Source organism: Oncorhynchus clarkii, chromosome 16 (assembly GCF_045791955.1).
Source record: "Oncorhynchus clarkii lewisi isolate Uvic-CL-2024 chromosome 16, UVic_Ocla_1.0, whole genome shotgun sequence".
Taxonomy (NCBI): Eukaryota; Metazoa; Chordata; class Actinopteri; order Salmoniformes; family Salmonidae; genus Oncorhynchus; species Oncorhynchus clarkii.
In genome coordinates, this window is record NC_092162.1 from 18,006,866 (window position 1) to 18,032,888 (window position 26,023).

At 41.4% G+C, this 26,023-nt stretch overlaps 2 protein-coding genes across 2 annotated transcripts; one reads left to right on the forward strand and one right to left on the reverse strand.

The window, feature by feature from the left end:
• Positions 1-532: 532 nt before the first annotated feature.
• On the reverse strand, positions 533-9,743 carry LOC139368091 (potassium channel tetramerization domain containing 2). Its single transcript, XM_071106655.1, has 6 exons — positions 9,092-9,743; positions 8,708-8,816; positions 8,460-8,551; positions 8,088-8,183; positions 7,795-7,920; positions 533-5,334 (listed from the first exon to the last, which is right to left on the reverse strand). The coding sequence occupies exons 1-6, from the start codon at positions 9,440-9,442 to the stop codon at positions 5,305-5,307; spliced, it is 804 nt and encodes a 267-aa protein (XP_070962756.1). The 5' UTR covers positions 9,443-9,743; the 3' UTR covers positions 533-5,304.
• A 173-nt stretch (positions 9,744-9,916) lies between these two features.
• LOC139368093 (gamma-tubulin complex component 2-like) lies at positions 9,917-25,070 on the forward strand. Its single transcript, XM_071106660.1, has 18 exons — positions 9,917-9,981; positions 10,567-10,724; positions 10,813-10,941; positions 11,050-11,226; positions 11,471-11,633; positions 13,236-13,443; positions 14,075-14,274; positions 17,035-17,224; positions 17,403-17,548; positions 17,729-17,909; positions 18,870-19,050; positions 20,281-20,453; positions 20,703-20,831; positions 20,934-21,054; positions 21,381-21,524; positions 21,749-21,877; positions 24,183-24,346; positions 24,645-25,070. The coding sequence occupies exons 2-18, from the start codon at positions 10,575-10,577 to the stop codon at positions 24,718-24,720; spliced, it is 2,661 nt and encodes an 886-aa protein (XP_070962761.1). The 5' UTR covers positions 9,917-9,981; positions 10,567-10,574; the 3' UTR covers positions 24,721-25,070.
• The last annotated feature ends 953 nt before the right edge of the window (positions 25,071-26,023 follow it).

The window sequence follows — 26,023 nt, forward strand, 5'->3', positions numbered from 1 at the left end:
GATCAGTTATGGGGGATTTTCTCTGCAGTTTAGCCTACATGGTCCAGGCACAATAACAGGACAGTGAAATGGTGTATTTAGTCAGTATGTATCGGCAAACAGAATCATGCTAATGTAGGGATTTCTAGTGACCTGCATATGATAATGCGCGAGCATGGAGTAAGTTGTATCCACAGTTTCCGCGTTTGGCTTCCATGTTTTAAAAGTGTTCGAAAATGAAGTGGATAGTACATTTTACAAATTCGTAACATATCTTACAAAAGGGGTGACGGACAACCACAAATGAATAGATACCATACGAAATGTAACATACTAAATGGAGTGTCTCTGATTTACGTACATAATAATACGAAATGCTCTGACACCAGGTTGCAGCAGCCTCAGGCTACTGTAAAGGCTAATCTCTTTATGTGTGAAGTTTGATACTGAAACATGCAGCTATTTGGGACGGGGACCCAATAATAGGCTAAATCAGAAAGTGTATGAATTTCTTGTGGATTTGTTCACTTTTCTAAAATGATGAAATATAATATTTGAGGTGGTATAAGACCTTTAAATCCACTTTCACACACACACACACACACACACACACACACAATTTAAACAGCTGTACAAAAACAAGTTACACACACATTTTGAAACACAGAGACACATTTTATAATTAAAAACCAGACTGGATTTTGTTAAAATTATTCAATTGAAAAGAAACGGCATTGGTAGACAAAATTCCAAAATATAAAATAAAAGGGAAAGGAAAATCAGACAAAATGTTGTTTCAGCTTCAAAATAGTTCTCCACAGTCTCCATTGACAATAGTCACATGACATGAATATTGTTGATAAATTAATACACTCAAAATAATTTAAGTTTTCAGTACATCTGAAATGTGTGTACAAGTATGTATGTGTATAAACACATGCAGATGTTACAGATTAACTATGGTAGAAGGAGCCCGGATTAAAATGATCCTCTCTTCATTTTGCGTGTGGACTTGTAGTTTGAGTCAATACTAAATCCAAGGTTGTGGTCTGCAGACGTGTTCAGTTTTCAATAGACAAAAGAGTCTGTTAATTTAGTGAGGTTAACTTTAAACTAGTTTTTTATTTTAGCAACTGTTAAATTGACATGACACAAAAACAACAGAAACAAAACATGATTAGAGAATACTTCTAGTTGCAGACTCACTGTTCCACACAAGAAATGTACACCTACTACAGCCATGCCTCCCTCTGCTCTCCAACCATGCGCCATATACAGTTTGCACTAAAACAGATGTCCGACAAACTCCAGTACACAACATCGTATTCTGTAGTACACTGCATGTGTTTTTGCAGATTTGTTCAAATAGCACAAATATCGGAATAGTGCAGTGATAGGGGAAAACACTTTTTTTTGTTGCAATGATCGTTTGTATCCAAGCACAATTTTCAATTTCAAAATTGGATGAACCAATCTGTATAAAAAGGAAACAAGTAAATGTCAAAGGAGAAATGTGGGTTCACTGGAGTGAAAAATAAGTGCTTCAAAGTGAATGCATACATCAACAACAAAAAACGTTCTGTCAGTGTAATTGTCATGGGGTCAAAACAGACAGCATAAGTTGCCTTAAACATGCAATTCAAGATGGAAAGCCAAATAAACATGTCTTGCCATTTTCCCGAAAGAAAAGTGCACTGTTGGCTTTTGGGTCGTTCCACGAAATGAGTGCCTTTTGCGTCCCTTTGACATTTTAAGTGAAATTGTGCACCAACCAATATTTAATTTTAAATGCCTGATGTGCCCTTTAACATAGACCACATGGAGAATTCAATATTTAAAAAAATATGAATAAAGACTTATTAAAAGGGCAAAATTCAGCAATGGACATGTCCAACCATGCACCTTCTGACTTCCAGGAAGATCCAAGTTTTCACCATCATTGTAAAGCCCTAGTTATTTTGTTGCTTTGACAAATCAATTTATGAAGTTTATTATTTCATAGGATTAGTGATTAATTTTAAGAAAAATACATTTGAAATTCAAGCCTGTTATGTAAACTGATCTAATTTTGATATGGTGAAACTATTCCTTTTTCAAAATATTTTTTTTCAAAAGAAACATTGAACATCAAATAGTCAAATCATTGTGTAAAATCAGGTCAGCTGTTTCTACTCTGCATTTCCTGGTGTTTTGTTGTGGAAAACTGAGTTACCATAGATACATACACAGGTTAGAAGTGTTTTAACAATTATGTTTTTTGTGAAGCTTGCGTTCCAATTGCCCCTCCCTGTTGCACACAACTTTCAATTTCCTATGTCACAAGTGGAGTTATGGCTGATTTAAGATGAAATCGTCAACCCTGTTACTTTATTTGGCACTTAATATAGGCATTAAAAACAATTAAAGATGAGAAAACGAGCTCTTTATGACAGAATGTAAAAATGAGGTGAAATCAAATGTTATCGTTTCACCAAGTTACACATCTCAAAAGGCACCGACTTGGTGGAAGGACCCTTTTACTAAGATAAAATCACAACTACAACCACTGTCTCCTGTTCTCTGCCTCTCAGCTGGTGGTGGGGTAAACTTACCAGGCCAACTGCACCTACAGTCTACGCACATTTATGACAGGATAGAAAACAAAGGAATGCAGCGACAAACTAACAGAAATGGTTCAGGAGCTAAGGTACAGGGGTCAACGGGGGGTTAAAACGTTTTGGCACAAAAGAAAAAGGAGTTAAGCCTAATAATCTGCACTGTTCGTAAACAAACAGGACCTAGTCATGACGGAAGAATAGACTCGGTCAAGGTCTATTCCAGGAGTTTCTCTCACTGACTAATAACAGGAGATCGAACCAACAGAGGAACCACGCCACACGGGTCCCTCGGTGCCTCGTAGCGTTTCATTTCCAATGCGAGAGGAGCCTCAAAAGCCAGAGGGGGGGGCAACAACTGTGCACAACACAGGTCAAAAGGCACAACACTGGACACAGACAGACAAAGGGAAAGAGAACAACCCCCAGGGGCTTTGAAAAAGGCCCAAAGAGGAGAAAAAGAGCCTCTATCAGAGAGTCAGTCATTCTTCCAGCAACACAGTCTTTGCGCTACTGCAGTTTTGTCCCAGTTTAGTAGTAGAATTGCACAACATACACTCCAAGGGGGGGGAGAAAAAAAAGTCACACAAAAAAAAAAGTCAAGGAGCATAACGACAGCACAGGTAATTATTTTGGGGTGTGGTTTTTAAATAGAACGCATTCTTACACATGCCGATTTAACATAATCGCACCAAATATTCATTATACATAGGAAAAAGGTGTACAGATTATGTGACATTGATCACCTACGGGGTACTTATTTTAAGTACACAGTCAAAATGACAGAATGTAGTACAAATAGGGGTAATACCAGGATTTACTCCTGGGACAATGATATGCGTATAAGAGAAGTATACTCCAGACAAGCTTGTACCCATCACTGCTGGTTGGCACAGAGAGATGTAACACTTGTTGAGAAACAAAGTATAATTTCCTTATTTTCCCCCAATCCATGCGGCAATTTCAATACCCAATGTTCCGGTGGGTATACCTACTCTATAAACAATTCCAGAGTATGCATTTCAAATATTCATTTCCGCATACTCTATAGTTACAAAACAGTGCATACTGCAAAATGTAAAGCAAAGCTGTTAACTGAACATACGCCAAGGTGTGTAGCAGGCAAATGCACAGTGAGTGATAATTGGCATGAAAATGAAACAGGGCTAGGCAGATTACAGATGATCACAGGTCCAACAGGCACACTGTACTGGACACATGCCATCACAGCTTTTCAGCAACCCGTCTCTTATCTCCGATTACAATTGTAAGATATGCAAAGAGAACACAGAGCTGCGAGAAATAAGGATCGTTTGAAAGGGTTATAAGGAACAGAAAAATCTACTTAGAAGTTGTGTCATTGAAAAACTCTGGGTCGCTGATCATATTTCCAATCATTGACCTATAGCAGAGAGGAACTGCATACACAGACGTACACCTTTGTCAATGGGGGAAACACCGAGAGGAGTGATATGTCCTCCCCCAATGGAATAAACTCACCATACTACACAAAAATATGACAATTATTAATAATTTGCATTCATTTTCTCCATATAATTTCATTATATATAGATTTATATTCCTCACATGCCTGACAATTGTGTACATGTGTGTGGTTTAGTCTTTTAAGTTGTGTGTTTTCTTTTGCACTGAAACATCACTAGCACGGCTGCAAAAAAAAATGCAAAAAAAAAGATGTGCCCTCCCGGTGACAAAGGACTTTGACCCGAGCCAAAAAGAAAAATGGATGCTCTGTGTGATGGATGCTCAGCACTCAGCAGTGAAAGTCACTGATGAACCACGGTGTGGGGTGGAGCCTCTGTTAGACAAAGGTCTGTTCCTCCCCACTATCCTCTAGTATTATTATGAAAGAGTTTGTGTGAGAGCAGGACTGACTGCACAAGATGACCAAAAGAGATGCTGTAGAACAGGGTTATTCAAATCTTACCCTACAAGGTCCATACTACTGCTGGTTTTCTGTTCTACCTGATAATTAAAATCGCACCCACCTCGTGTCCCAAGTTTAAATCTGTCCCTGATTAGAGGGGGAAGAATGTTTGGGGGTCCAGATTGAGGTCCAGATTTGAATTTGAGGGCTGTAGAAGATTCTGGTGGCTTCATTGTCCTTAGCCCCGCCTTCAGCCTCTAAAGCGACTATGAACTGTCTTGGAGCTCCAGCTGTGGAGATGTTGGATATTCAAGGTTGTAGGTGGGGCGGGTCACAGTCAGTAGATTTTTTTTGTTCCTTTTTTTTTTTTTCGTCCTTTGAAAGTCCTGAGGAGATTATCACAGATTTCCGCCAAATCGACATAGCAGGACAGACAAGGAAAGGGCTCCCCACTAACTGTGTGATCACCTGAATGTGGAAGGTGACAATGATTTAGCTCTGTGTGGAGGTACTATAGACAAGATGGGGATTATGATCAGGGGCAAAACCTGAATCTTCAAAAGCCAATTTATGACAACAGGTGTTGCATTTAATAATACTCTATTGCCATCTCTTCAGAATCCCTCAAAATGTTCATGAATATAACTGAGAATAAGAAATGACGATGGGGTTATGTTGCAGCACTGTAGGGGAGGGGGATGGGAACCCCCCACTGTGGAAAGGCACACCCAGAGGAGGGGGAGGTGAAACAGGTGAAGGTTTGGACCGTGGCTGAGGTGGTGCAGGGGACATCAGGAAATGTCACATGAGCTGAGCAGGGTGAGCTCAGGCCTGGGAGTCTCATCACATCCGTGAACCTCTCTCCTGGAGGATCTGTAAGGAGAGAAAATGCATCCGTCTAGATCAGGGATCATCAACTAGATTCATCCGCTGGCTGATTCTTTCTTGAGAGGATGGTCAGGGGGCCGGATCATGAGGACAAATATGTTGTTGACAGCAAATTGATCGCAAGAAGTCCAAACATATATAATATTTAAATAAAACTATTTCAAACCTTGTATACGATCGCATCTCTCTCTCTTATGCTTGGGAATACTTTGGAACAGCTTTCCCAAATTATAATCACTTGGAGCTGAGTTGCTGGTGTTTTTACAGTCTTACAGTCTGTTCAACGACAAAAACGTGTTTGATCTCTGAGAAATTAAGCCAATTGATTGCACCCAAAATTGGCCATTTTAAATGTATAGGAATCATATCAAATTAAATATAGTACCTAACATCCGATTTAAACCGAACGTTTTTCCTACATTGGGGTAGACATGAGGAATCCAAGAAAATTGTGTAAAGCAACCCGCAGACCCCCCATACACCTCACGCCAATCTGACCCCAACAATGAGTATACAGTATCAGTTTGACAAGTAGTATGGAGCTGCGGCTCTGAGTATTGTTTGTTCATCTTGTGTAATGTATTCTTAGTGAATATGGTGATATTTTTGTACCATGTTCTGAGAAATTAGTCATTGAAGTTGTTGGGTTTATGCCCCAACCCACATCCTGATATGACCAGGTTCTGACCACTAGATGGTGTTGTTCCTCCTATTAGGTGATCATTTAAAAAAATAATCCCTCCCTCACCATTGTTAATGAGATAGTTCACCCAAATTACATATGTTTTGGTTTTGTTTACCTAGGAAAAAAAAGTTAGTATTTCAAACAGTGTAAAGGAAAACAAAAATCTAAATCAAACCAAAATGTATTGGTTGCGTACACAGTTTAGCAGGTGTTGTAGTGGGTGAAGCGAAATGCTTATATTACTAGCTACTAACAATGCAGTAAAATGTCAAACAAGTTCAAATAATAAATATATATATATATATATATATATATATATATATAAAAGTTTGGACACACCTACTCATTCAAGGGTTATCCTTTATTTTTTACTATTTACTACATTGTAGAATAATAGTGAAGACATGGAATCATGTAGTAACCCAAAAAAGTATTAAACAAATCCCAAAATATTTTAGATTCTTCAAAGTAGCCACCCTTTACCTTGATGACAGCTTTGCACACTTGTCATTCTCTCAACCAGATTCATGAGGTAGTCACCTGGAATGCATTTCAATTAACAGGAGTGCCTTGTTAAAAGTTAATTTGTGGAATTTATCTTTCTTAATGCGTTTGAGACAATCGGTTGTGTTGTGACAAGGCAGGGTTGGAATACAGAAGATTGCAAAAGTATCCCCCTTGGCGTTTTTCATATTTTGTTGCATTACAACCTGTAATTTAAATAGATTTTTATTTGGATTTCATGTAATGGACACACACAAAATAGGACAAATTGGTGAAGTGAAATGAAGTGAAACTGGCTCTCATGAAGACCACCATAGCAAAGGAAGACCTAGAGTTTCCTCTGCTGCAGAGGATAAGTTAATTAATCCTGTACTCCCTGTTCACCCATGACTGAGTGGCCATGCACGCCTCCAACTCAATCATCAAGTTTGCAGACGACAACAGTAGTGGGCTTGATTACCAACAACGACGAGACGGCCTACAGGGAGGAGGTGAGGGCCCTCGGAGTGTGGTGTCAGGAAAATAACCTCACACTCAACGTCAACAAAACTAAGGAGATGATTGTGGACTTCAGGAAACAGCAGAGGGAACACCCTCCTATCCACATCGATGGAACAGTATAAATAAATAAATGGCCAATTTGGGTGCAATTCCTCCGATATCAAATTATATTGCAACAAAATAATGTTTCTGCAATGCTCATCTTATCTGTTTCAGAACAATCTCTGAGATGACGGGTGTCGTGGCTTGCTGAAAGGACATCGAATGACCCTGCACAGATTTTTCCGTCACTGATCATTCGGGAAAAAAAAAAATCACAATCTCACGGAGGTTTGCATTTTTTTCTTTTTAAGAAGGGGAGGGGACAATTGGCACATAAACTTGCCCACAACTAGCAGGCAGAGGGGGATGCAGCTACTGCTCTGCTTCCGCTCCTCTTTCTAGTATCTTTTTCGAACTCGATCGGGCATCTGACGTAATTACGCAATATTTTGGCTCTGGGTTTCCGAGATTAGGCACCGGCTGATTTCAAAATATTCAGTGCCTATCATTTCCATTAACTTAGGGTTAAAAAAAAACAGTGAAGCTCAATCTACACAACCGATGACGAGGCCTCATCTATACATTACACCATTTTTGAAGTCTGAAAATGCCTGACAAACTTTGATGTCGCAGTGAACTATCCCTACACGTGAGAATCTTCTGACTTCATGCCTAACACATGACTCACAGACACTCTCAGCAGCTGATCTCACCTTGGCCTTCTCAGTGGGCTCGATGACAATGCCGTTAGTGGAGTTGTTGAGCTCCCGGGAAACCACACACAGGAATTCAGCCTGGTCCTCATTGCCATAGTTGTAGGACGAGCCGATGCTTATGAGCTGTGAGGGGAGATGGGGAAAGGGTGAGCGAGATTGTAAATTAGCTTAAAAAGTCAACTTCACAAGAACATTTTAAGGCACTGGAAAAAGGTATGGACAATACCAGATTTACCACCAATAACCTATGGATTTAAAGACAAGCATTACATGACGACTACTAGGCCCACCTGCTCAAACTTCCAGCCGTCTGACATGGTGGACACCATCTGGGTGAGCTCCTCCTCTTGGCACTGCAGCACCCGGTACACATGTTTCACTGGGCCCTGAGAGAAAACAGATACTACAATAAAAGCCCCTGTTTCCACACAGTGACATGGGTCTACCAGAGCACATTAGGGTTAATTGGCGGGTAGGTGTTTTGCTTTGGAACAGTGAGTGGTGTGTGTGTCAGTATACACACAAACACAGACTTGTAAACACATTCATCCTTTGAAATGTTAGTGTTTGGTTTAGCATGTGTTATTTCACAGCATCAATGCCATCATCCATCCCAGACTAAGGCCTTTTCCATTCATCCTGTCTGCCTTTCCCTGGCATACCTGAGATGTCCTGTTCTCGTTGTCCCGTATCCTCTCCTTTACCAGCCTCACCAATGACGCAATATTGTAGAACTCCGCCTCCTCAAGGACACCTGAGACAGCCAACCAATAGTTTAGTGGCATGATACTAATAAGGAGAGGGCCTGTATCACACATCTGCAGAATCCCATTGCTTCTAAATAAAAGCATGGTGTGTGATCGGGATTGTATTTGACAATTTTTTTAAACTATTATTTGGACAGTCTTACCTTCTTCTGCTAGGTTCTTGTCCATGATCAGTTTCCCATGCCGCAGGTAATTCAGAATGGGGCCAAAGTATGTGGGATCTCTGTCAATCAGGTATGCACCGGTCTCATCCTAAGATATTTATAAAAGTTTGAAAAAAAGCCCATTGCATGCCTGCCATTAGTGTCAGATAAATGTTTTTCTGGTGCTTCTTCACATGCAGATCAAAGCATACATTACTATCAAATGGCTGAGCAGTAGACTTTGAGTGTTACAATTTTCGAACATTTTAGCTTAATTAAGGTGATGGGTGTAATCTCATGCACGATCTTCACAGTGACAATGCATTATGAATGCTACATTGATGCACCTTGATTTATGATATAACGGTTATGATAGATTGTTACCTTATCAGAGTCCAAATCCGGATCTTCTTGACACAATCGGTACAGGAACGATTTGGGGTCCCTGCACAATGTCTGTTTGGTTGTGACAAAGCAGGTTCCACCAACATTGAGGCGAACCCAGCGGGATCCGGGTTTCTCTGCTGGCTCTGACGGGGAACTGGGGTTGCTTCTCATTGGGAACCCAAACACTACTCTGCTAGTACTCGATACCCCGGGACTGGTGGGAAAGCTACTCCGCGGCGGAACCATGAGACTGGACGAAGCCAGCCGAACAGAGCCTCGGACATCACGGTGCTCGGTTTGTTCTATAGTGCTAGTACCACTCTGCTCCACAACGTGCAATTCAGCCATATTTCCTTCGTCAAAAACAACCACACTGCAGGGTAACAATAATTCCTACCGATTCGTGAACACAACGGGGTTCTTTTTATCCAACAAGGTGGCTGACATTAGGGCGTTGTTACACACATTCGTTCATGTCCATGCCTTACAAGACATCTATATTTCTTAGTTGAAATATACGATATTTTTTAGCAACATCGCTTGCAATGTTTTCCTAAAACAAATTGGCCATTCTTGTTTATTCAAACGTTAATCAGAAGAGGACAATTCTTCCGGGTTGGAACGTCAAGACTGTATACTTCCGCTATGTCGTTTTCCCCCTCCAAAATAAGAGTTCATTGTTTAAATATAAATGTTATTTTCAGTCATACTATAGTTAGTATTTAAATGAAAAATGTGTTCTCTGTTGATGTTGTACATCTCCTTATATTAAGCACGTTATTAAATTATTTTAATCTAAAAACATGTATTATGAAAGATCTGAAACAGTACATGTTGTGTTGCCAGACAGTTGGCGGTAACTGCTTGTTAGTCCACAGAGGCTTCAGGTAATGTGCTATCAATTTTTCATGTTTTTAATCATCCTTTACTCGCTAAGTGTTTCCAGATAATACATTTCAAGATTCAGTTTATATAGCTAACCAGGTAGCTAAAATGTTCGCTAGCAAGCTCTATTTTCAGACCCTACTCTAGTAGTTTAGCTAACGTGCTTGCTAAAAGTGGTTGGCTAGTTAGTTAGCTATCTAGCTCGACCAAATTGGGTCAATTTGAAGACCATCAAGCTAGCTTCATAACTAGCTAATTAAGGAAATAGTTTAATAATGTTCTCGGGGAAAAGGCTAGCAAGCTATGTGGTCTAGCCAGCTCAATTCGTTATACTAAAGCCAGAAAGGGCAGCCACTAGAATCTAAAGCATCATCAGTTGTGTCCCTATGTAGCCAGAGAAGCTGCAACATCAATACGAGGGTGGAGGGGAGGGACATATTGATAGATAGCAATCAGCCACATTCATTTATACATTTGCATGCTTTAACTTTTAACTGCCATCATGTCATTATTAAACGGATAAGCTGTTAGAGTTGAACTTGACAGAGGATGGATTATTTAGTTATTGACCTTTCTCATTTCAACAGCCTTAGCCATGAGTGAGTTTCGGATACATCATGACGTCAACGAGCTGCTCAGTCTGCTTCATGTGCGAGGAGGTGATGGAGCAGAAGTGTATATTGATTTACTGCAGAAGAACAGGACACCATATGTCACCACAACAGTGTCTGCACACAGTGCAAAGGTGATTGATGGGGAAATTATTGGCCAATTTTGTAAAGGTTTATGCTCTTTCTACCAATAGCCTTGACTAATTCAACTTTAATTCTCAGGTCAAAATAGTAGAGTATTCAAAGACGCCAGAGGACTTCCTAAGGAAATATGATGAGCTCAAGTCAAAAAATGTCCGCAACCTGGACCCACTGGTCTACCTCCTATCAAAGCTTAGCGAGGACAAAGAGGTAATCATTTTGCATTTGTTACTCAGATGCTGACAATTCCTACACTGTTTAATTTAAAGTACAGTATTATGTCCCAATAACAATGTGTTGTGTTTTAATATATTCTAGACGCTCCAATGTCTGCAACAGAATGCCAAAGAAAGGTCTGAAGCAACTGGTAATGTGACATCAAGTACAAGCACAACCTTTGCTATCCCTCCAACCAGCACCAAGATGTCAATGCAGGAACTGGAAGAGCTGCGCAAGAAGCTGGGAAACGTCACTGCCAGCTCCAACGTGCCCCAGGTGTGTACTCACATCATTTTAAAGGTTACTTATAATTAGGGACAGGATATTTTCTGTCCCTTTTTATAGTCTGTTACATAGTTGTAAAGTAGAGTCTGGAGTTTTTCCTGGTGAAGTCATGTAGTTAGAAAAAACTCCTGGCCCACGGCGTATGACTACTTCAAGTGGGCCGGACCAAATAGTTTTGAAAAGGCTAAAGTTGAATACATCTGTAGGTTCTACTACTTGTCCTCCATCTGTACAGTCGGCTGAAGTCACACGAAAGATGCTGAGGGACAGACACAACAAAAAGAACCCCACTCAGCCCAACCCAGTGTTTCCAAACTGGGTGTATGACCGGCCTGCTCTGATTGGGGACTTCATCACCGGTGCCACACCAGCAGGAGGAGACCCAGCAGTGGCTGTTGGTATGAATGTTCTTCATATGTCTGACTTTGACACATTTTGATAGATTTCATCAAGTTTGTGCATACAGTGCCTTCAGAAAGTATTCATTACCCCTAACTAATTCCACATTTTGTTTTTATAGCCGGAATTCTAAATTGATAAATGTATTATTTTTCTCACCTATCTACTACACACAATACCCCAAAATGACAAAGGGAAAAGGGTTTTTAGAAATGTTTGCTAATTTATTGAAAATTAAATACAGAAATATCAAATTTACATAAGTATTCACACCCCTGAGTCAATACATGTTAGAATCACATTTGGCAGCGATTACAGCTGTGAGTCTTTCTGGGTAAGTCTCTAAGAGCTTTGCACACCTGGATTGTACAATATTTGCACATTTATTATTTTACAAATTCTTCAAGCTCTGTCAAATTGATCATTGCTTGACAACCATTTTCATGTCTTGCCATAGATTTTATAGCAGATTTCAGTTAAAACTGTAACTTGGCCACTGGCCACTGTCTTCTTGGTAAGCATCTCCAGTGTATAATTGGCCTTGTGTTTTAGGTCAAAGCAGACGGAATCAGGTTTTCTTCTAAGATATTGCCTGTGTTTAGCTCCATTCCATTTATTTTTTATCCTCAAACTCCCCCGTCCTTAACGATTAGAAGCATACCCATAACATAATGCAGCAACTACTCTGCTTGAAAATATGGAGAGTGGTACTCAGTAATGTGTTGTATAGGATTTTCCCCAAACATAACACTTATATTCAGGACATAAAGTGAATTGCTTTGCTAAATTTTTTTGGCGTATTACTTTAGTGCCTTGTTGCAAACAGGATTCAAGTTTTGGAATATTTGTATTCTGTACCGGCTTCCTTATTTTCACACTGTCAATTAGGTTAGTATTGCGGAGTAACTACAATGTTGTTGATCCATCCTCAGTAATCTCCTCAGTGATCTCCTATTGCAGCCATAAACTCTGTATCGGTTTTAAAGTCACCATTGGTCTCATGGTGAAATCCCTGAGCGGTTTCCTTCCTCAACGGCAACTGAGTTAGGAAGGACGCCTGTATCTTTGTAGTAACTGGGTGTATTGATACACCATCCATAGTGTAATTAATAACTTCACCATGCTCATAGGGATATTCAATGTCAGTTTTTTTTTATACCTCATCTCTGTGTGTAGGGTACGGAGATGAGGTAGTCATTCAAAAATCATGTTAAACACTATTGCACAAAGAGTGATCCAATGCAACTTTTTATATGACTTGTTTTAATCCATTTTTACTCCTAAACTTATTTAGGCTTGCTTTAACGAAGATGTTGAATACTTATTGACTCAAGATATTTCAGCTATTTGTTTTTAATACATTTGTAACAATTTCTAAAAACAACATTCCACTTTGACATTATGGGGTATTGTGTGTAGGCCAGTGACACAAAATCTCTATTTAATCCTTTTTAAATTCAGGCTGCAAGATAACAAAATGTGGAAAAAGTCAAGGGGTGTGAATACTTTCTGAAGGCAGCGACTGCTCATTTTTATGTAGTGAATGCAATAAGGAAATGTGTGAAAATGTACCTCAAATCTCTTTGGTGTTTTATGATCAGGTACAATGCCCCTGCCAGCCCAGGAGCAGGCTTTGGTTGATGATCTGTTGTTTGTGCTGATCGGTGTGGATGGCAGAGACATCACAGCCCAGCCTGTCCTCGGGAGGCAGAACCGCTCCTTCATCATTGACCCCAGCCTTGACATGTCCATCAAGGAGCTGGTCAACAGGATACTACCAGTCGCCTCATACTACTCTACTATAACACGGTGAGTGAACTTTAACAAGGTAATATACACTGAGTGTACAAAACATTAAGGCCTTTCCTAATATTGAATTACACCCCCCCCCTTTGCACTCGGAACAGCATCAATTCATCAGGGCACGGACTCTACAAGGTGTCAAGCATTCCACAGGGATGCTGGCCCATGTTGACTAATGCTTCCCACAGTTGTGTCAAGTTGGCTGGATGTCCTTTGGGTGGTGAAGCATTCTTGATACACACAGGAAACTGTTGAGTGTGAAAAACCCAGCAGTGTTGCAGTTCTTGACACAAACTGGTGCAGACTGGCACCTACTACCACCCTCTCAAGGATTAAAAAGCCTTCTTTAACCTGTCTCCTCCCCTTCATCTACAGTGATTTTGAAGTGGATTTAACAAGTGACATCGGTAAGGGATCATAGCTTTCACCTGGATTCACCTGGTCAGTCTGTCATGGAAAGAGCCGGTGTTCCTAATGATTTGTACACTCAGTCTAGATACTTAACTTTGTTTTGGTTCTGCGGGACTCAAGTTGTGATCCTTACACCATCTGGAGATGTATCACGTGGCTTTCATTGTCAAACAATTTGTTTGTGTTTTGTCTGGTATAACAGTTTGGCTGTGTTTGTGTCTGGCAGCTTCACTGAGGAGAAGTCGTCCTTTGAGTATGGCCAGGTGAACCACGCCCTGACGGCGGCTATGAGGACCCTGATGAAGGAGTACCTGATCCTGGTGACCCAGCTGGAGCACCTCCACAGGCAGGGCATGCTCTCTCTGCAGAAGCTCTGGTTCTATATCCAGCCTACCATGAGGACCATGGAGATCCTAGCCTCCATTGGTAAAGCTGTTATGATCGTTTATATATACGATTTATTGTATGGAGTATACCAAACATTAGGGAACACCTTCCTAATATTGAGTTGCACCTGTCCCCTTTACCCTAAGAACAGACTCAATTTGTCGGGACATAGACTCTACAAGGTGTCGAAAGCGTTCCACAGGGATGCTGGCCTGTGTTGACTCCAATGCTTCTTACAGTTTTGTCAAGTTGGCAGAATGTCCTTTGGGTGGTGGACCATTCTTTATACACAGGGGAAACTGTTGAGCATGTAAAACCCAGCAGCATTGCAGTTCTTGACAAACCGGTGCACCTGGCACCTACAACCATACCCCATTCAAAGACTGAATGGCACACATACACAATCCATGTCTCAAGACTTAAAAATCCTTCTTTCACCTGTCTCCTCCCCTTCATCTACACTGATTTGAAGTGGATTTAACAAGTGACATCAATACGGGATCATAGCTTTCACCTGGATTCACCTGATCTGTCTATGTCATGGAAAGAGCAGGTGTTCTTAATGTTTTATACACCCAGTGTATGATCCTTATGCATCATATATACAGTGCCAGTCAAAAGTTTGGACACACCTACAAGGGTTTTTCTTTCTATTTTTGCTATTTTCAACATAATAGTGAAGACATCAAAACTGTGAAATAACACATGGAATCATGTAGTAACCAAAAAAGTGTTAAACAAATCAAAATATATTTTAGATTTTAGTTTCTTCAAAGTAGCCACCCTTTGCCTTGATGACAGCTTTGTACACGCTTGGCATTCTCTCAACCAGCGTCAACCACCTGGAATGCATTTCAATTAACAGGTGTGCCTTGTTAAAAGTTAATTTGTGGAATTTCTTGAATCCATTCCACATGCATACATGCATACATACACACAATCATATACAGTGCCTTGCGAAAGTATTCGGCCCCCTTGAACTTTGCAACCTTTTGCCACATTTCAGGCTTCAAACATAAAGATATAAAACTGTATTTTTTTGTGAAGAATCAACAACAAGTGGGACACAATCATGAAGTGGAACGACATTTATTGGATATTTCAAACTTTTTTAACAAATCAAAAACTGAAAAATTGGGCGTGCAAAATTATTCAGCCCCTTTACTTTCAGTGCAGCAAACTCTCTCCAGAAGTTCAGTGAGGATCTCTGAATGATCCAATGTTGACCTAAATTACTAATGATGATAAATACAATCCACCTGTGTGTAATCAAGTCTCCGTATAAATGCACCTGCACTGTGATAGTCTCAGAGGTCCGTTAAAAGCGCAGAGAGCATCATGAAGAACAAGGAACACACCAGGCAGGTCCGAGATACTGTTGTGAAGAAGTTTAAAGCCGGATTTGGATACAAAAAGATTTCCCAAGCTTTAAACATCCCAAGGAGCACTGTGCAAGCGATAATATTGAAATGGAAGGAGTATCAGACCACTGCAAATCTACCAAGACCTGGCCGCCCCTCTAAACTTTCAGCTCATACAAGGAGAAGACTGATCAGAGATGCAGCCAAGAGGCCCATGATCACTCTGGATGAACTGCAGAGATCTACAGCTGAGGTGGGAGACTCTGTCCATAGGACAACAATCAGTCGTATATTGCACAAATCTGGCCTTTATGGAAGAGTGGCAAGAAGAAAGCATTTCTTAAAGATATCCATAAAAAGTGTTGTTTAAAGTTTGCCACAAGCCACCTGGGAGACACACCAAACATGTGGAAGAAGGTGCTCTGGTCAGATGAAACAAATTGAACTTTTTGGCAACAATGCAAAACGTTATGTTTGGTGTAAAAGCAACACAGCTGAACACACCATCCCCACTGTCAAACATGGTGGTGGCAGCATCATGGTTTGGGCCTGATTTTCTTCAGCAGGGACAGGGAAGATGGTTAAAATTGATGGGAAGATGGATGGAGCCAAATACAGGACCATTCTGGAAGAAAACCTGATGGAGTCTGCAAAAGACCTGAGACTGGGACGGAGATTTGTCTTCCAACAAGACAATGATCCAAAACATAAAGCAAAATCTACAATGGAATGGTTCAAAAATAAACATATCCAGGTGTTAGAATGGCCAAGGCAAAGTCCAGACCTGAATCCAATCGAGAATCTGTGGAAAGAACTGAAAACTGCTGTTCAGAAATGCTCTCCATCCAACCTCACTAAGCTCGAGCTGTTTTGCAAGGAGGAATGGGAAAAAATGTCAGTCTCTCGATGTGCAAAACTAATAGAGACATACCCCAAGCGACTTACAGCTGTAATCGCAGCAAAAGGTGGCGCTACAAAGTATTAACTTAAGGGGGCTGAATAATTTTGCACGCCCAATTTTTCAGTTTTTGATTTGTTAAAAAAGTTTGAAATATCCAATAAATGTCGTTCCACTTCATGATTGTGTCCCACTTGTTGTTGATTCTTCACAAAAAAATACAGTTTTATATCTTTATGTTTGAAGCCTGAAATGTGGCAAAAGGTCGCAAAGTTCAAGGGGGCCAAATACTTTCGCAAGGCACTGTATATATTCTGGTTGGTTGGTAGCTGTATCTGCATTGCACTTTTGGACATTCAATTGTAGTATTGCTTTTTAGATAGATCTGTCAGAGGTGTTATGCCGATATTGTCTTGTCCAGTGGTCTATGAGGATGTGATGGCCGTGTGTGGTATGTTGTTGCAGACTGCCCAAAGTAAAAAGTGCCCCTAGTAAAAAATAAAAAGATAATCAGTGTGTTGCATGTTCTGTTTCTCAAAGCCTCCTCGGTGGACAAAGGAGACTGCATGGGTGGGTCGACGTTGAGCCTCCTTCACGATCGTACCTTCAACTACACTGGAGACAGTCAGGCCCAGGAACTGTGCCTCTACCTCACGAAAGCAGCTAGTGTCCCTTACTTTGAGATACTGGAGAAATGGATCTATAGAGGCATCATCAAGGACCCTTACAGGTATCGGTTTTTTTTTGTCACGCAACTCATTTCCCACTTTTCTTCATTTCTACCATTTAATCAAATAGGTACTTCTCTATTATGTCACAGACTTGGACATGAGTTATGGCAATTTTAGGGTTTTTACATAATTAGTTCGTTTTGTTCATGTTTTTTGTGATTTATTTTGTCTTCATAGTGAGTTCATGGTTGAAGAGCACGAGCTACAGAAAGAGAAGATCCAGGAGGACTACAACGACAAGTATTGGGATCAGCGGTACACAATCGTACAGCACAGAATTCCATCCTTTCTTCAGAAAATGGCAGACAAAATTTTAAGTACAGGTAAGACGCATCATACTGTTTGCATCAGATTTGCTCAGGTCACCCTTTTAGTGCATCCTGACCATGGCCAGTGCAATTCAGTGTTTTCTTATAGTGTAGAAAACAAGGAGTATCAAGGTCCTGATCATTTGTAGTGGAGTTTTTGTGTCTGTCTGTTTTTTTTCTTATCCTGTTCTATAGGGAAGTACCTCAACGTGGTGAGAGAGTGTGGCCGGGACGTGACTTGTCCCGATGCTAAGGAGATCCTCTACACTCTCAAGGAGAGAGCCTACGTGGAGCAGATAGAAAAATCATACTACTACGCCAGCAAGGTCCTTCTAGACTTCCTGATGGAGGAGAAGGAGCTGGTCGCACGCCTTAGGTAAACAACAACAACACAACCAGAAATAGATCATTCAAGTTTGATAGGGTATTTCTGATTTGGTATGCTCAAATTTAAAATGCCACAATACAGTTCAAGAAATAGAGTTAAGAACATATTTACGAAATAAACTAAAGTTATTATTATTATTTTTTTTTTAAGTAACAAGTAAATGACACAACAATAACAAGGCTATATACAGGGGTTACCTGTACAGAGTCAATGTGCGGGGGTACAGGTTAGCCAAGGTCATTTGTAAAGTGACTATGCATAGCTAATAGACAGCGAGTAGCAGCAATGTAAAAACAAAGGGGAGCGTCAATGTAAATAGTCTGGGTGGCCATTTGATTAATTGTTCAGCAATCTTATGGCTTGGAGGTATAAGCTGTTAGGGAGCCTTTTGGACCTAGACTTGGCGCTCCGGTACAGCTTCCCGTGCGGTAGCAGAGAGAACAGTCTATGACTTGGGTGACTGGAGTCTTTGACAAAACATTTTTGTCGTTCCTCTGACACCGCCTATTATATAGGTCCTGGATGGCAGGAAGCTTGGCCCCAGTGATGTTCTGGGCCGTACACACAACCCTCTGTAGCGCCTTACGGTCAGATCCCGAGCAGTTGCCAAACCAGGTGGTGATGCAACTGGTCAGGATGCTCTTCGATGGTGCATCTGTAGAACTTTTTGAGGATCTGGGGACCCATGCCAAAGTCTCCTGAAGGGGAAAGGGTGTTGTCATACCCTCATCACAACTGTCTTGGTGTTTTTGGACCATGAATGTTCGTTGGTGATGTGGTCACCAAGGAACTTGAAACTCTCGACCCGCTCCACTTCAGCCCCTTCGATGTTAATGGAGGCCTGTTCGGCCCTCCTTTTCCTATAGTCCACGATCATCTCCTTTGTCTTGCTCACATTGAGGGAGAAGTTGTTGTTCAGTTGTATGCTAAAATATGTATTCTTCCTAGGTCAATCAAGCACTACTTCTTAATGGACAAGGGAGATTTCTTTGTCCATTTCATGGATCTGACAGAAGAGGAGCTGAAAAAGCCCGTGGATGACATTGTCCCTCCCAGACTGGAGGCCTTGCTAGAGCTGGCTCTGAGGATGAGTACTGCTAACACAGACCCATTCAAAGATGACCTGAAGGTAATTATAAACCGGGTTTTTATTTATTTTAAATGTAATCTTTATTTAACTAGGCAAGTCAGTTAAGAAGACATTCTTATTTACAATGACGGCCTACACCGGCCAAACCCGGACGACGCTGGGCCAATTGTGTGCCGTCCTATGGGACTCCCAATCATGGCCGGTTGTGAAACAGCCTGGATTCAAACCAGGGTGTCTGTAGTGGCGCCTCACTGAGATACAGTGCCTTAGACCGCTGTCTCCAGGCACTCTGCATTGCGTCGTGACCAAGAACAGCTCTTAGCCGTGGTATGTTGGCCATATATCAAACCCCTCTGACCTTATTGATTAAATATCCTAGACGAGTACCAGTCTGGAATTTATACTATCTTGATAACAGCAGCACCATCTAGTGGTTACCTTATTCATTCAGTTTCAGTTTTGTAAATGGGTTTAGTTCAAGCATCATGACCTAAATGCATACTACACGGTGTGATTTTAAATATCCTTTCATGCATGCATTATGATGAATAGGCTCATGTAACCTTCCCAAAATATGTCTGAGCATTTGCTTACAGCAGCTGAGGGCACTATTGACTACTTTGAGGTGAATCTAAATTAATTTATTATCTTGTTATTCAAATGGTGCGTCCATTGCTGTTCACTGTATTAGACCATTTCTTATAGCTGCACTCTAGCACAGTAATAGACAATTGCTGAGGGGCAGAATCACAATTGTATAGCAGGGATGGGCAACTTTGATGGAGGTGGGGGCCACCAAAAATCTGAACTCATCATGAGGGGCCACAGTGGCTCACGGGTCTGCGTACCCACATCCATAACCACACATGCAGTCAGAGCCGGCCCTAGCCTTTTGGGTGCCATAAGCATCTTTAGAGTACATTTTCTGCAATTCTACACATTTTGCCATAGTGGAGAGAATTTTAAAAAATATATCTGAGCAATGTGGGAGACAACAACACCTTCGCCACATTGATCTTCAACAGTGGCCCCACAGGGGTGCGTGTTCAGCCCCCTCCTGTACTCCCTGTTCACCCATGACTGCCCGGCCACGCAACTCAACCATCAAGTTCGCTGACGACACAAAAGTGTTTTTTTGGGAGAGGGGAAATTGCGATCTATAGGATATACATATAAAAGACTAAGTTAAACAACTGGTATGTAATGTGGCTGTTTTGGGAGGGGCGTCACACTGAACTCTTCCACTCACCCTCTGGTCCGGTTTCCCAGATTGACCTGATGCCACATGACGTGATCACCCAACTGCTGCGGGTGCTGGCCATCGAGACCAAGCAGGAGAAGGCCATCATTAATGCCGACCCCACCGAGGTGGCCCTCAGCGGCCTGGAGGCCTTCTCCTTCGACTACATCGTCAAGTGGCCGCTGTCACTTATCATCAACAGGTCGGTACACTGGGGCTATATCCAAGGCCAGGTCTTCTGACCTCGGTATGACTTCCTGATTTAAATGAAGGCAAAAAAAAAAGCTCAATTGAAGATGGGATTAAAATAAAAAATATATACTTTTCTACCCTAATGTAGCTTTTCTCAATCTATTGCCCCCCCCCCCCCCCCCCCCCGGGACCCAGGGCATGCTAAATGCCAATACTATAACCATGTGTTCTGTCTGATTCAGAGTTTGTATTTTTCTAGGAAAGCGCTTACGAGATACCAGATGCTATTCCGTCACATCTTTTACTGCAAACATGTTGAGAGGCTGTTGTGCAACGTGTGGATCAGCAACAAAACAGCCAAGCAGTACGCCTTGCACAGAGCCAAGTGGTGAGTTGATGAAACTTCTTAACTTCCTTGTTTGTTCCTCTTAGTGCCAACTTCCTAATAGCAAGTTCTAATATGATCTATCTGGTTTCCTCCACCCTGAAGGTTTGCAGCAGCGTTTGCCCTGAGACAGCGCATGCTGAACTTTGTCCAGAACATCCAGTACTACATGATGTTTGAAGTCATGGAGCCCACCTGGCATATCATGGAGAACAACCTGAAATCTGTGCGTGGAACGTAACCAAGGCTGCTCCTCACCTTGATAGCATTCAGTGCTATCATGTATCAGCCTATAGCTACTTGTGGCGTAATTGTTCTGTGCCTAGTGTAGTAGATTGGCATCCATTACCAATGTCAGCCACAAGCATTTTCTTTGCTTTGACCTAAGATTGTTGCGGTCAAACGTTTTTTTCCAGTCCTCACTTTCAATATTACATTCATTTAATATGCTCCTAATAACTGCATGCTGCAGTTTAGTGCACACTGTCATAACCATGCCAAGCCTTGCATTGACCAGGAATGCCCTAATATAGTCCATCTTGTCTCTCTCAGGCCTCCAACATAGACGACGTGCTCTGTCATCACACCAGCTTCCTGGACAACTGCCTGAAGGACTGCATGCTGACCAACCCAGAGCTGCTCAAGATCTTCTCCAAGCTCATGTCCGTGTGTGTCATGTTCACCAACTGCATGCAGGTTAGTGGATGTGGAACGCAAACTACAAAAACTGGGAATGTCAAGGCAGCTTGTTGTAGCTTACACCTGATGGTATTGCATTTAAATTGAGTACAAATACATGCAACTCATGCACATTAGCAGTATGGTGATATGTAGCCTAATATCCCCCCCCCCCCCAGTGTGACTATACAGTGTCTCTCATTGCTGATCCTTATTAAATGTGTGTCTATTTCCTGGTGTAGCGCTTCACCCAGAGCATGAAGCTGGACCGGGAGATGAACCGCCTGTCTCTGGAGCATGGCACCATGGAGGGTCCTCCCACCCAGAGCGAACGCACCGTGGAGCAAGAGAAGAAGAGGCTCACCTCCAAGGTAACTACACACATACTCACTCATCTGCAGCAGATACTCACTGCTATAGACAACTTGAAGCATGGCTTTCAAAGGTAAAACGTCAAAGTATGACATGGGTTTTACCTGGGTATGTCACATAGAACAACAACCAAATACAATAGTATCGTAAAGATGTCAATGAATGTTTTGTATTCTGTCTCAAGTGTAATCTATCAGATATAACATTACTGTATCCCAATCAGAAAATGTCTTTACCTACAGATGAAGTCAGAAGTTTACATACACTCCACACATTTAGGCAAGTCGGTTAGGACATCTACTTTGTGCATGACACAAGTCATTTTTTGCAACAATTGTTTACAGACAGATTATTTCACTTACAATTCACTGTAACACAATTCCAGTGGGTTAGAAGTTTATATACACAAAGTCGACTGTGTCTTTAAACAGCTTGGACAATTCCGGAAAATGTCATGGCTTAGAAGCTTCTGATAGGCTAATTGACATAATTTGAGTCAATTGGAGGTGTACCCTTGGATGTATTTCAAGGCCTACCTTCAAACTCAGTGCCTCTTTGCTTGACATCATGGAACAACCAAAAGAAATCAGCCAAGACCTCCACAAGTTTGGTTCATCATTGGGAGCAATTTCCAAACGCCTGAAGGTACCACGTTCATCTGTACAAACAATAGTAACCAAGTATAAACATCATGGGACCACGCAAACGTTATAAAGCTCAGGAAGGTGACGCGTTCTGTCTCCTCGAGCAAATCAATCCCAGAACAATAGCAAAGGACCTTGTGAGGATGCTGGAGGAAACAGGTACAAAAGTACCTATATCCACCGTAAAACAAGTCCTATATCGACATAACCTGAAAGGCCACTCAGCAAGGAAGAAGCCACTGCTCCAAAACCGCCATAAAAAAAGCCAGACTATGGTTTGCAACTGCACATGGGGACAAAGATGGTACTTTTTGGAGAAATGTCCTCTGGTCTGATGAAACAATAATAGAACTGTTTGGCCATAGTGACCATCGTTATGTTTGGAGGAAAAAGGGGGAGGCTTTCAAATTTTATTGGTCACATACACATGGTTAGCAGATGTTAATGTAAGTGTAGCGAAATGCTTCTAGTTCCGACCGTGCAGTAATATCTAACAAGTAACAATTTCACAACAACACCTTATACACACAAGTGTAAAGGAATGGAATAAGAATAGGTAAATATATGAATGAGTGATGGCCGAACGGCATAGGCAAGATACAGTAGATGGTATAGAGTACAGTGTATATACATATGAGATGAGTAATGTAGGGTATGCAAACATTATATAAAGTGACTAGTGATACATTTATTACATCCTATTTTTAATTATTAAAGTGGCTAGAGATTTTGAGTCAGTATGTTGGCAGCAGCCACTCAATGTTAGTGATGGCTGTTTAACAGTTTGATGGTCTTGAGATAGAAGCTGTTTTTCAGTCCCAGCTTTGATGCACCTGTACTGACCTCGCCTTCTGGATGATAGCGGGGTGAACAGGCAGTGGCTCGGGTGGTTGTTGTCCTTTTTGGCCTTCCTGTGACATCGGGTGGTGTAGGTGTCCAACCGTGAAGCATGGGGGTGGCAGCATCATGTTGTGGGGGTGCTTTGCTGCAGGAGGGACTGGTGCATTTCACAAAATAAATGGCATCATGAGGAAGGAAAATGATGTGGATATATTGAAGCAACATCTCAAGACCTCGGTCAGAAAGTTAAAGCTTGGTCACAAATGGGTTTTCCAAATGGACAATGACCCCAAGCATACTTCCAAAGTTGTGGCAAAATGGCTTAAGGCCAACAAAGTCAAGGTATTGGAGTGGACATCACAAAGCCCTGACCTTAATCCTATAAATCTGTAGGCAGAACTGAAAAAGTGTGTGCGAGCAAGGAGGCCACTAAACCTGACTCAGTTACACCAGCTCTGTCAGGAGGAATCGGCCAAAATTCACCCAACTTATTGTGGGAAGCTTGTGGAAGGCTACCTGAACCGTTTGACCCAAATTAAACAATTTACAGGCAATGCTACCAAATACTAATTGAGTGTATGTAAACTTCTGACCCACTGGGAATGTGATGAAAGAAATAAAAGCTGAAATAAATCATTCTCTACTATTATTCTGACATTTCACATCCATAAAATAAAGTGGTGATCCTAACTGACCAAAGACAGGGCATTTTTACTAGGATTAAATGTCAGGAATTGTGAAAAACTGAGTTTAAATGTATTTGGCAAAGGTGTATGTAAACTTCCGACTTCAACTGTATGTCGTTGTTCACCGTCATCAGTTCCTAGCGGAGCACATGGACGCCCTGCAGTCAGACTCGTGCTTCGAAGCCACCATCAGCAAGTTTGACAGCAACTTCAGCACACTGCTCCTGGACCTGCTGGACAAGCTCAGTGTCTACAGCACCAACGACTGTGAGCACAGCATGATTAACATCATCTACCGGTGGGTATACTACTGCACAGGTCTATCTCTGGTACTGAAGAGATACTGGCTACGCACGCTTTTGTTGCTGCCCAGCACCCACACACCTGATTCAACTGATCAAGGTCCAGACTGAACACTGTGAGAAGTTGGTTATTGGAAATGGGTGCGTTAGTGCCGGGCTGGAACAAAAACCTGCGTACCCCGCAGCTCTCCAGGACCGGAGTGGGGAAACTCCTGGTCTATAGATAGTTGCTTGAATGGATATGCTAAGATAGTTACAATCCTAGTAAAAACTGCTTTGAATTTGATTCCGTAGGTTGGATTTCAACGGGTTCTACACAGAGCGCCTTGAGAGGATGGCTATAGAGAGAAGTCAGAAGGCTGCTGCATAGCATTGTCAAAGTGTGCTTGATGGTAACCCAAACAATATGTATTTATTTCTCCTACTCCTGCCCATATAAAAACCACCTTCAAAGACGACATTTCTCCCCGTATCAAACATAAAACGGTTTAGTGTTTGATTCAAGAAACTATCAACATAGATATTGATGTGTTTTGAAACCGGCTCTATGGTGTTTCCCCCTTTTTAAGAGGGGCATAGGATTAAATAACCAGGAACTGTATGCATTTCTTTCAGAAGAAATAAAAGAACCTGGAGCTCTATAGGGGTAACTTGTTTTTTACCTCATGTTTTTTTGTGTGTGCTTCCTGTGTACAATAACACATTAAATGTCCCCAAGCATTCTCTTTGTCATCTTTGCTTACATAATTAAAAAACACCTTAGATAGTAAACAGTAGGGGGGAATGGGTGCCAAAGGGTTAGTTGAGCCACCCCTTGTTTCTAGGAAACCATACACAAAATGTATAATGTGACCAAATATTTAGGGTCTGTGAAGAAGAAAACACTTGGGAAAATTGGTAAGGAAGTTAGGTCCAAAAAATGTATTTTCACAAAGTTAAATACATTTGTGGTATAGGTTCCATGATGTTTGTATCTAAACCAAAGTATATTTTGGTTTTTAAGACTTTTATACATTAGTTGGGGTCTCTATAAGCTACAATATGAGGTCATGCACCTAGCATGAGAGTGCATCCTTGTAGCTGTGTGGGCTAATATAGTCGAGGCAACAACTACTCTTCCTGGGGTCCAAACACATTAAGGTACTTGCATATAAAACGGTACATCATATAACATTATTACACCACTACATATCTACAATACAACATGTATAATACCACCATACAACAATACTGTGTGTGTGTAGAATGCGTGCTAACACTTGTGTGCATATGCGTGTCTCTTCACAGTCCCCGCTCTTCCATAAGGTGTATTTTTACCTGTTTTTAAAATCTGATTCTACTTGCATCAGTTACCTGATGTGGAATAGAGTTCCATGTAGTCATGGCTCTATGTACTACTACCCATAGTCTGTTCTGGACTTGGGGATTGTGAAGAGACCTCTGGTGGCACGTCTTGTGGGTAATGCATGGGTGTCTGAGCTGTGTGCTAGTAGTTTAAATAGACAGCTCGGTACAGTCAGCTTGTCAACACTTCTTACAAAAACCAGTAGTGATGAAGTCATTCTCTCTTCCACTTTGCCCCATGAGACATTGACATGCATATCATTAATGTTAGCTCGACTTGCTCAATTTCCACATGATTCATTATAAGATTTAGTTGAGGGTTAAGGTTT

Coding starts and splice junctions, on each gene's coding strand:
- LOC139368093 (XM_071106660.1), top strand. CDS start 10,575: ATGAGTGAGTTTCGGATACATCATGACGTCAACGAGCTGCTCAGTCTG. Junction 10,942..11,049: donor AGCTTAGCGAGGACAAAGAG/GTAATCATTTTG, acceptor AATATATTCTAG/ACGCTCCAATGTCTGCAACA. Junction 21,525..21,748: donor TGTTCACCAACTGCATGCAG/GTTAGTGGATGT, acceptor TTCCTGGTGTAG/CGCTTCACCCAGAGCATGAA.
- LOC139368091 (XM_071106655.1), bottom strand. CDS start 9,442: ATGGCTGAATTGCACGTTGTGGAGCAGAGTGGTACTAGCACTATAGAA. Junction 8,817..9,091: donor CGGATTTGGACTCTGATAAG/GTAACAATCTAT, acceptor TAAATATCTTAG/GATGAGACCGGTGCATACCT. Junction 8,552..8,707: donor CAAGAACCTAGCAGAAGAAG/GTAAGACTGTCC, acceptor TGGCTGTCTCAG/GTGTCCTTGAGGAGGCGGAG.